This window comes from Lycium ferocissimum, chromosome 10 (genome assembly GCF_029784015.1).
Source record: "Lycium ferocissimum isolate CSIRO_LF1 chromosome 10, AGI_CSIRO_Lferr_CH_V1, whole genome shotgun sequence".
Taxonomy (NCBI): Eukaryota; Viridiplantae; Streptophyta; class Magnoliopsida; order Solanales; family Solanaceae; genus Lycium; species Lycium ferocissimum.
The window spans coordinates 59,290,822-59,301,823 of NC_081351.1; the positions used below are offsets into that span (position 1 = coordinate 59,290,822).

At 36.5% G+C, this 11,002-nt stretch overlaps 2 protein-coding genes across 2 annotated transcripts; one reads left to right on the forward strand and one right to left on the reverse strand.

The window, feature by feature from the left end:
• Nucleotides 1–593: 593 nt before the first annotated feature.
• On the forward strand, nucleotides 594–5,506 carry LOC132034427 (two-component response regulator ARR2). Its single transcript, XM_059424777.1, has 6 exons — nucleotides 594–1,144; nucleotides 1,481–1,633; nucleotides 1,718–2,104; nucleotides 3,303–3,379; nucleotides 3,538–4,710; nucleotides 4,813–5,506. Exons 1-6 carry the CDS (start codon nucleotides 988–990, stop codon nucleotides 4,882–4,884), a joined length of 2,019 nt encoding a protein of 672 aa, XP_059280760.1. The 5' UTR covers nucleotides 594–987; the 3' UTR covers nucleotides 4,885–5,506.
• A 1,435-nt stretch (nucleotides 5,507–6,941) lies between these two features.
• LOC132034428 (COBRA-like protein 7) lies at nucleotides 6,942–10,532 on the reverse strand. Its single transcript, XM_059424778.1, has 2 exons — nucleotides 9,830–10,532; nucleotides 6,942–8,582 (listed from the first exon to the last, which is right to left on the reverse strand). Exons 1-2 carry the CDS (start codon nucleotides 10,374–10,376, stop codon nucleotides 7,165–7,167), a joined length of 1,965 nt encoding a protein of 654 aa, XP_059280761.1. The 5' UTR covers nucleotides 10,377–10,532; the 3' UTR covers nucleotides 6,942–7,164.
• Between the last annotated feature and the right edge of the window lie 470 nt (nucleotides 10,533–11,002).

Sequence of the window (11,002 nt, forward strand, 5' to 3'; positions counted from 1 at the left end):
AGTATGATGATCTTTAACGTGATATAAGCATTAATGAAAAAGAAAAAATCTTAAACTAAAAATTGAATTTTTGTACTCCCTCTATCCCAATTATATGATACGCTATCCTTTTTAATCTGTCCTGAAAATAATGATACATTTCTATAAATTAATAATAATTTAACTTAAAACTTTCCATTCACCCTTAATAAAATGATTTATAGCTACAAAAATATCTATAACTTGTTTTAGACTATAAATTTTAAAAGCCTTTCTTTTTTAAACTCCGAACCTAGTCAAACTATATCACATAAATTGGAACGGAGAGAGTATGATATTCTGTTAAGCAAATATATACTTCAAATTAAAGGATACAATATTAGGCATGTACAGTATATTTATAAATATTAAATATTAATAAGAAAATAACACTAATCTTAGGCTAAGAACTCAAAGGTATGATGGTTCATCACGCAAAAAACAAAAAGTAAGTAAATAATATATAAATCTACCTATGCTACTAAGTATTAAAAAATATATATATAAAATAAAATACTCATTTTGGGCTGGCATGGGGTACTTAAACTCATGTATGAGCTGGATTCGAAGACCCACCATCATATATGGAAAGAAAAAAAAAAAAAAAAAAAGGAACCATTAAAAGAATAAATGTGAAAATAAGATAAACCCCAAAAGCAAGTACAGAAAAATTTACACATCCAAGAGTTCAATCTCTTATGCATAAGCATAACACAAAATATATATATACAACTTTTAATCTCCTAAATTCCCTCTTTATGTTCTTTCTGTTGCTTTCTTGTTCCATTGACAACTTTCTTCTGTCTCTTTCTGTTCTGTTTTTGTAGGTTTTTTGTTCATTTTTGGTACTATAGTCTATTATATGACTGTTTACATATGTGGAGATTGATATCTACTGTTACTATACTACTGTTTGTCAATTTGGGGTTCTTTCTGTTGATGTATTGTTGTTGAAAATTGTGAGAAATAATGAATATTGGTACTGTTCCTAGTTCTACTGGTTCTTGGAAGTCTGGTGATGTGGTTTCAGATCAGTTTCCAGTAGGCTTAAGGGTACTTGTAGTTGATGATGACCCTACTTGTTTAAGGATCTTGGAAAAGATGTTAAGGAACTGCCACTATGAAGGTATTATATCCAATTCTTGAAAAGTTTGTAACTTTGTTTCCTATAGTTGACCATTTATTAGAAATGTTTTAAGTTTTGATTGTTATATTTTTTGGTAAGTTTAAGTCTGTATTACTAGTTTGTTGTGGTATAATATGATAAGTGAGTTTGATTATTGATTCAAGATTTGGTTTTTATGAGATTATTATGAATTTATGCTGGGAGAGAGGTGGTTTTAGATCTCTGTTTGGATGTAATTCTAGTAAAATTTAGATGATAATTTTCTAGGTAAAGTAAACTTAGTTATTTTCTTTTTGTTACTCTTGCAATTGATTTGTTGCTTATTGTATGTTGCAGTGACCAAGTGTAATAGGGCTGAGATTGCACTATCGTTGCTCCGGGAAAACAAGAATGGGTTTGACATTGTTATAAGTGATGTACATATGCCAGACATGGATGGTTTCAAACTTCTTGAGCACATTGGTTTGGAGATGGACCTGCCTGTTATAAGTGAGTATCGCTGTTTTATTTAGTTAAGAACTGTGATGTCCATAACGATTGATTTGTACTAATTGGTGGATTTGTATTGGTTAGTGATGTCGGCGGATGATAGTAAGGATGTGGTTATGAAAGGAGTTACTCATGGTGCATATGATTATCTAATCAAACCGGTGCGGATTGAGGCACTAAAGAATATTTGGCAGCATGTTGTTCGTAAAAAGAAACATGAGTGGAAGGATAACAATTTCGATCAATCAGGAAGTGTGGAAGAGGGAGATCGGCAGCAGAAACCATCAGAAGATGCTGATTACTCATCTTCAGCTAATGAAGGAAACTGGAAAAACTCTAAGAAAAGAAAGGAAGAGGAAGAAGACGCTGAAGATAGGGATGATCAATCCACACTAAAGAAGCCACGTGTCGTTTGGTCAGTGGAGCTTCATCAGCAATTTGTACAAGCTGTGCATCAACTTGGAATTGACAGTATGACCGTTTTCTCTTCTGTTTGCTATATGTTTGACCTCTTATCTTGTTAACATATACCCTTGTTGCTTTGTATGTTCTGGACGTTTATTTTAATTACACATGCCATTTACCTCGTTTTCGGGGTTGCTTGTCTTGTAATCTGTTAACACATTTCCCGCTTGTTGTATATGGGTGGGTTCTCCCTTAAGTGCTTTTTCAGTACGAGCTTACTTGTAAAGATTCCCAGTTTTTGTGTTGCTTGGTTTCTGGCAGTGAGAACTGAATAGAGATATGACCTTTCAACTGGTAGAAAGAGTTCTTTTCAGTTGAATTATCCATTACCCTAACCTAACATTGATTTCTTTTGCCACCTCGTGCCTATTTCCCCCCAGTCTTGGCTGGACGGCGAAGGGGAAGTATTCAATTTAGAGATGTTGTTCCAACAAAGTTAATCTATAGCTTCTTTTCCCTATACCTAATTCTATGCAATGCAGAATATTGTCTTTTTCATTTCTTTTCTTGATAGTTTTTTATGGTTTCATGCATCTTTCTCTATTTGCCAACTCCAACTATCTTGGAATTGAGGCTTAGTTGCAAACAGGTTAATTTTGGTTTGTTCAGATGTCACTTACTCGGTCCTATCAAATTTGTTAAGTGTTAACAACAAAGTTGATATGATTCTATCTATTGTTACTCCAATCATTATCAGATAATTTTGTACCTTTCTTTGACGGCTATTGCAGTTGAAGTAGTTAAGAAGTAACAGAAAGTATAATAGAGTTAACTTTACCCGTTTAAAAAAAAAAAAAAAAAAAAAAAAAAAAAAGGAAGTATAATAGAATTAACGTGACAGAGCATCAATTATAGGTTAAATTTTCTCAGTATGATATGCTAAAAGAAAGAAGAAAGAAACAATGAAATAACAGCTGTATATAATGGAAGAAATGATTAGAAGTGTTGGAAAAGAAAAGGAAAAAGAATGAAATTGGAAGGAACGAAAAATGACTGGAAAAGAAAAATAAACAAAAAAAAACTCGAGTGTCCTACTTTTTAAAGTCTGTTTCAGTATTTAATCTTGTTATAAGCAGTCATACAATTTTGTTGTGCTGTCTTTTACTGTACAACTTGGTCTATGTGAAATCTAAATGAGTACTTATCTACATATTTGTTGTTTTATTCGTCCATGCTAACGTTTCAACATTGGATATGAATGCAGAGGCCGTTCCCAAGAAAATCTTGGAACTGATGAATGTTTCTGGACTAACCAGAGAAAATGTTGCTAGCCACCTTCAGGTAATTTAAGACTTTTACTTCTTACCCTTTTACAGTGTCATGCCCAGGAAGTGTAATTGCCCGAAGTCTGTCTTGTACTTGTTTTGCATTGTGTAGTACAAAAAAGTTTGCTTAATCTCTTTAGCGGAGCACTCAATGGCTGCAATTATTTTCTGCAGAAATATCGGTTATATCTCAGAAGGTTGAGTGGTGTATCACAGCACCAAAATGGACTGAACAACTCGTTCATGGGACGCCCAGACCCAACCTTTGGCACAATATCTTCCCTCAATGGGTTTGATCTTCAAGCTATTGCTGCCGCCGGTCAAATCCCTGCACAAAGTCTTGCTACCCTCCAAGCAGCGGCCCTAGGTAGATCTGCTACCAAATCTGCCATAGCTATGCCCCTAGTAGATCAAAGAAACCTTTTCAGCTTCGAAAATTCCAAGTTGATATTTCCAGAAGGGCAACAACCGAATAATAGCAATAAGCAAATCGACTTGCTGCATGGAATCCCAACCACCATGGAACCGAAGCAGCTTGCAAATTTGCACCAGCCTTCCCAGACCTTTGTGGGTATGAATATGCAAGTGAACTCCACGACACAACATAATAATTCTCTGCTTAGGCGAATGTCCCAATCACAACCAAGGGCTCAAATGCTAAATGGAGCAAATAATGGCAGTCAAGTTTCGAGGCTTCCATTGTCCATGCAGCAATCTTTGTCGTCAGAGGGGATACCTGGTGCGGTCCTAGCACAGAGTGGTATTGTTGACAATGCACGAGGAAGTGTGTACAATCCAGTCTCCCAAGGATCTTCAATGGTAGATTTCTCGGTAAATCAAAGCAAGGAGTTGCAAAGCTACAACTTTTCTCTTGGGAGTAATAGTTCAGGGATGTCCTCTTTGACTAATCGAGGGATGCTTCAGCAAGAAGTGAACTCTGATATCAAAGGATCTAGAGGTTTCCCTTCTAATTATGATATTTTCAACGAACTCCATCAGCCAAAATCGCAGAACTGGGGTTTACAGAATGTTGGTTCAACCTATGACGCCTCTCATCATCCAAGTATACAGGGAACTCAGGGTGTGTCATCACAATTGTTACTTCAACAAGGGATTTCTTCAACACACAACAGTGGACAAAACAGAAATGCTCCTATTGGGAAACCAATGTACTCCAATGGGGAAGAAACTGGACATTCTAATCCTATGGGTGGACAACAACTTAACTCTGTTGGTGGGAATATGCTTGCTGTTAAAGCTGAAAGATTTCCCGACGCAGACTATCAGAATACCATTTTCCCGGAGCAATTTGGACAGGATGACCTCATGAGTGCCTTCCTAAAACAGGTGAGTTCTAATTTGTTATCCTTAACGAAGATAGATTAATCAACTTTTGTAGTTCATGAATAAGCTCTCGTTCCTAATTTGGATAATTTGCATATGCAACAGCAAGGAAGTGTTGGACCAGTTGAAACTGAATTTGGCTTTGATGGATACACGTTGGATAATCTTCCGGTTTAAGATGTGAACAAAGCTTAGTTGTTGATGTACCTGACAGTTTAAACATATAATTTGAAGACACCAGTGTACATAGTTGCTGTTACACCTGAAAATTCCCGGTGAACCAAAATGAAGGAGTCTCATTTTTCTCTTCAGCTATAAAACTTGGATTGTGCTCTAAGAAGACAGTAGCTGTCGGATGGGAAGTATGAATATCAGATAGACCACAGAAGGGAATAGACTTAGCTGTTTGATGATACTACTGCATGGTGCGCCAAAGGCAAACATGCAAAGTTTTTGCTGGTATTAATAGGTGATTTTAGGAGAATCACATTTCTTGGGTGCAGACGTTAGGTGCAGGGATTTTCGTAAACAGGAGGGTCAAGTTCTAACTTCAATAATGCAATCTTTTCCCTTTCACATTCAGGATTGATCTTTTAATGTACAGATTTCATTTGAATTACTTATTAGGATAAGTCTGTCGGATTTATATAGTTGTTCATTGTTTTTCTCCATTACATGTTTTACTTTTAGGTGTGCAGCTCAAACTCTTGAGATGTATGTTCTGTGTATTAGCTAATTCTGTATAGTTCTATCGAAGTTGGGTTTTATACAAGTATGGCCATCTTCAATTTTTTCTTCACTTACTGTTATGGTCTACCTACAATGGGAGACAATATAAAACCAGTAGAGAGCAAAATCCTAAACGTCTACCCTATTTGTTAAACAATGTATGACTTGAGAGATCAAGCTCATTTTGTTAATTATGGCAAGGGTAGCTGTAGTCGTTCTTGTGTTGTGCTTTTATTTATGGCAACAACAAACAAACTACATACCCAGTATAATCCCACCAGCTGGGATCTGGGGAGAGTAGAGCGAATGCGGATCTTACCTTACCTTCAGGATGTTTTCGATAGACCCTCGCCTCAAGAAGAGATGCAAAGACAGTAGTAATAATAGGCAGTAAGAGCAACAAGATAAACAAAGTGAAAGAAACAATTAGGTTGTAAAAATAAGCAAAGTGTAAACAAATACTAATACTCCTAGTACGGAAAAAAATCTACACGGCAACCTATTAGCCCTCTACCCCTATACTCGACCTCCACACCCTCCTGTCCAGGGTCATGTCCCCGGTAAGCTGTGCTTTTATTTATGGCAAGATCCGTTAATTTTAATGGACAAATTTGAGCAATGTTCTTCAAGATAAGGGCATATTTGGGGCCAAATTTAAATGGAGGGTGGCAAGATCCGTTAATTTTAATGGACAAATTTGAGCAATGTTCTTCAAGATAAGGGCATGTTTGGGGCCAAATTTAAATGGAGGGCAAATTTGTTCTATTTCCCATAGTTGAGGGCAATTTAAGATCAAACTCAAATGAAGGGTAAATTTGTTCTATTTCGCAAAGTTGAGGGGCATTTTTAGTCTTTTTTCTTTTATTATTTGTCATAAATATAAAGTACTCCCTCCATTCCATAATAAGTGATTTTTTAGGCTTTTCATTTTGTTTCAAAATAAGTGGTGCTTTAGGATTTCAAGAAGAAATTGATCTTCTTCTTCCAAAATGACCCTCATTTACATAATCAAGAATCATTAAGCTTTTCTTTTTCTAGGCATTTTAATTAGGAAAAAGTTAGTAAAAACACTTCTAATTTTCTAGGAGTGAGCACTTTCTTAAGGGGTGTGCATAAGCCTAAAAAGTCACTTATTATGGAATGGAGGGAGGAGTTATCACAGACGTGGATACTAAACAAGAATATACATCTGAACTGCAGTTGTTGAGTTTTAAAATAGTCTTCAACGTCATAATCTAAGATAAGCTTTCGTCTTTTCATTTTCTAAGTCACATTGATAAGGTCTACGTAAACTGAGCAAAAAGATCCTTAATAAGTGACTGACGGATCAAAATTTTAACAATTGAACCAAGTGAAAATATTCCACTTTATCCTGCTATTTCAAACAATGTTATTGGTATCACCGGGTAAAAAAAGCCTCGTTTCATCTGAGTTGCATACAGACTTGAAACTGTTTGTCACGTGTGTGTGTGTGTGTGTGAGAGAGAGAGAGAGAGAGAGGATGATGAACAAACTGAGGTATTCTTGTCTGCTAATTATACAGGTATTAACGTATAAGTCAAATATTATCTGGAAATAGACTTCCAGACTAAGCAATAGTTACAAATCAAAACTTGCTGAAAAGACCTTGTCCCTGAATACACAAACTGATTGAAAGACTGTTCACCAGCATTAAAACCTGGTTGCAGAATCTAAAGAATGAATCAATTGGCAGGCCACATCTCACTGCTATTGTCGTACCAACATGAAAACCACAAGTGCTAGTATGGATGTAGTGAGAGTGAATGAAGATATTCTAGATGAACTGCTTGTTGGGAGTACCTTTGGCAATGAGCACTCTTCTCCATTGAAGTATAGTTTCGTTGGGAACCCATCACCAGCAGGAATGTTGACGGCAGGGATATTCTTCTTTGTGAACGAGATTACTGATTGTTGTTTCCCAGGTACACGGGGATCTTTCTCTGGATTAGCTCCATCTGTTTCTGCTACCAGATAGTTCAAGCCCTCAAGACCCTGCATGAATATTGTATTATTAACCCCGTCTAACATAGTTCCGTTGAATGAATACACTTTGTCAAAACCAGGGGCTGCTTTGTCCAATTCCACCGCAGTGAACCAATCAATAAAGGGAGACTCATCCCAATTGAAGATGGTGATCCTGGCTGACCATCCGCCCCTATAGTCTGTGAACAAATGCCAGTTGATGCTCACACCGCAGTTATCTCCACATGGCAATGGGTTTGAAACTGGAAGATGTTTAATATCAGCCCAGGCAAGGGACATCTTGGTTCTGTTGTCAAATGGAACCAGAAGAGCTTGAGATGGGAGGAGAAGAGCGGGAGCTTTCGTACTACATGTCCGAGCGGTATTAGACGGGCAACCACAGGCACATGTTGGACAAGGAATGATAGATTCATTGTAGAAAGCAGAGAAAGATACACAGCATCTGGGGCTAGCTCCTTTTGGTTGGGTGATGTTGCATACAACTTGCCAGCTTGCAAATACTGCTGTATCAGGTAATAGTCCACTAGGATCAGGAACTTGGGTGGGGCTTACACGGACTGGAGGTCCACATTTATAATCTGGATTCAGTCTGCCTTCGATCCTCCAATTCTGTGGAGGAGTGAACGAGGAGCGATTGAGATCTGGGGGCATTTTAAAGACATTCATCTGGAATGCTGAAACTGACTTGCTTGGGTCCATAGCAGGTGGCAAGATAGTCCCATTCCGGCAACAGAAAGGTATCATTCCCAACTTTGTGTCATTGGTCTTTTCCAGAGGCAGATCAATTATTGTTGGCCTTCTCTCACAGTTCAATCCAGTGGAGAAATCAAGGTCTTGATAAAATTTGCCCTGTGGCCCAAAAACGCAGTCAGAAGTATCAACAACAGAGGGATAAGCGCCTTTCATTTCCCAAATAAACTCATCCTTCATCCAGTCCCAACTTAGTTTCCAGTTATCAAGGCGGCCAAGGGGGTTATGGTTTGCGATGGTAACCTGTGCCCAGTAATTTGAATCATATGTTCTTAGGATGTCATACATAATTGTAAGATCCCCATCTTGGCGTCGACTAAATTTCTCACCCAATGTCAGATTTGTCTTGAATTTTGGGTCTTTAGTGCAGCATACTTGCATAACACTCTTTCCTGAACAATTAAGAAGCATAGCCAATTCAGATAAGCAACAACTATAGTTAAAAAAGAGAAAAAGAAGAAGAAATTACTAAGGCAGGTAGAATTTCAAATAATACATGTTCTAAACCACTTTGGTTTATAAAGAATTTAGGGAGAAGCTAGAAATGTCAATCGGTTAAGGACAAACCAAATTTCCAGGCAACTATGCACGAAATTTGCAAAAGATTCATTCGGAACTCTAGGTAAGATAGCATCAAATTACTGCTAATCTTTATAAAATATATACTTCCTTAAGAGTTGTCAAAACTCAGACAATGCTCCATCCATCCAAGTTGACATAGTAATGAACCATATGAACCATATTCTCCAGAAAGTTATTTGTCTAATAACCCGTCTTTATCATTCTCCAATAAATCTCATTCAAAATAAAAATAGTACAGGACCCACGATTTTGTGAGAGAGAAAAAAACATTTCATGAGGTTAGATCACCTATTGTTGTATAGCTAATAATTTCAGAAATTTAGACAAAACTATCATCTTTCTCTCGCTCAATAAACCAATTTGAATGACAATTTAACCTCCAGCACCATTCGGGAAAAACAACAATGACCAGTTTATGACCATGGACAACAGATCTAAACTAAAAGCAATTCCATTTTGCAAGTAGCACAAACGAAATACAATACTCCATAAAAATCCAAACTTTAGCCTAAATTTGACAACTAAAACAGGAAAGTCGCATAAAACTTGATTAATCACAAATCAATCCTAATATTCATCAAACCATGTCTCTGCAATTAATTGAGAATTCACATAACAAATCCTACTGCATTGGGATTGAAGCAGAAATGTTAATTTTTGTTATTGTACAGCAACAACATAGCCAATGTAATCCCACAAGTGGGGTCCGGAGAGCGTAGGATGTATGCAAACCTTACCCCATCCCCACAATAACCCTCGGCTCAAAGGAAAACAACCACAGCAAAAGGCAAGACAAACAATTCAAATGAAGTACTCCATCCGTCCCAATTTAGATGGCACCTTTTGGATTTTTTCATATATCTCTTAAATATTTTGAATTATCAATTATTGTGACTTATTTCCAAAAATGTAAATTTTATTTTAAAAAAAATTAAAGATTTCACGCCTGAATTCAAGGGACTCTTGAAATACAAACTGTGCCACATAAATTGGACAAAGGGAGTAACAGACAAAGGGTTTATTGTATCTACTATGAATTTAAATTGAAGATCCATACCTAGCATAGAGGGTTTAGGACAAATAAACCCATCATTAACCAAAGATATATTCAAGGGCATAGGTACATTAGGAGAGCCAACACCAAACTGAGTACCAACAATCTTAATCTGCACACTTGTCTGTGTAGTATCACCAGCAGTTTCAACAGCAGTCTTAAGATCCGAAACAGGAAAACCAGCAAAAACAGTACCATTACCAACTTTAGCAGGAAATGAAACCCCATCATCAAGAATAGCATTAGAAGCAGATACCAACAACTCATCATGTTGAAACCCAACAAATACTCTCCATAACTTTAACTCATCTAACCCATTGTTGATTATACTTAGAATGGATTGAAACTTGTAAGGTTGACTAGATGGCTTGGATTTTAAAGTGGGTTTAATTTTAGATCCTGAAGTGAATACGTATTGTAAGAATATACCGTTACAGTCATCGGATGCCGGTGCCGGAGCTACAGCTGCCGGAGTTCTTGTTTGTCCGGCGACTTTAACGGTGGTGATGATGAGGAACAGAAAGAGAGAGGAAAATGAAGTGGGTGCCATGTTCTTTGAATGTGTTATTTTGGATTCAAAGATTATTTATTTATATGAAGATATGTAATGTAATTTATGTGTCTGAATGTGTATATTAATATGTAGAGTCGTGTGCGTGTGTATGTGAGGGAGAAGGGAGAAAGGAAAACGCGGAGAGGGAAAAAGAAAGGAAGACGAAAGAAAGAGTGTAGACAGCTTAGATAAAGCTGTAATAAATCCTTTTCTTTAAAAATACCAGGGTGTGTTTGGTGCATGGTATAAGTTGAGATATTTTAGCATTAATTTTTTATATTATGTTTGTTAGAAGGTATAAATTTATCCTGGAATAAATTTATACCTTATACCAAACAAAGTATAAAATGCATCTCATGATATAAGCTGGGATATACCTTCTTATACCACTTATCCTGGGACTATTTTATACCATCTCGTATAAAATAGTCCCAAGATATGAGATAAATTAGTAATCCCGGGATAATTTTGGCCATGCACCAAACGACAAGGGTTTTTGAAAATTTTAGAAAAAGTTTCACCAAATGAGATAAAAAGTTTTTATTTTTATTCCTACTTGATTCACGTCAAATATGTTTGACTATATTTTATTAAGCCATATTATTGGTTACAATCTTCATTTA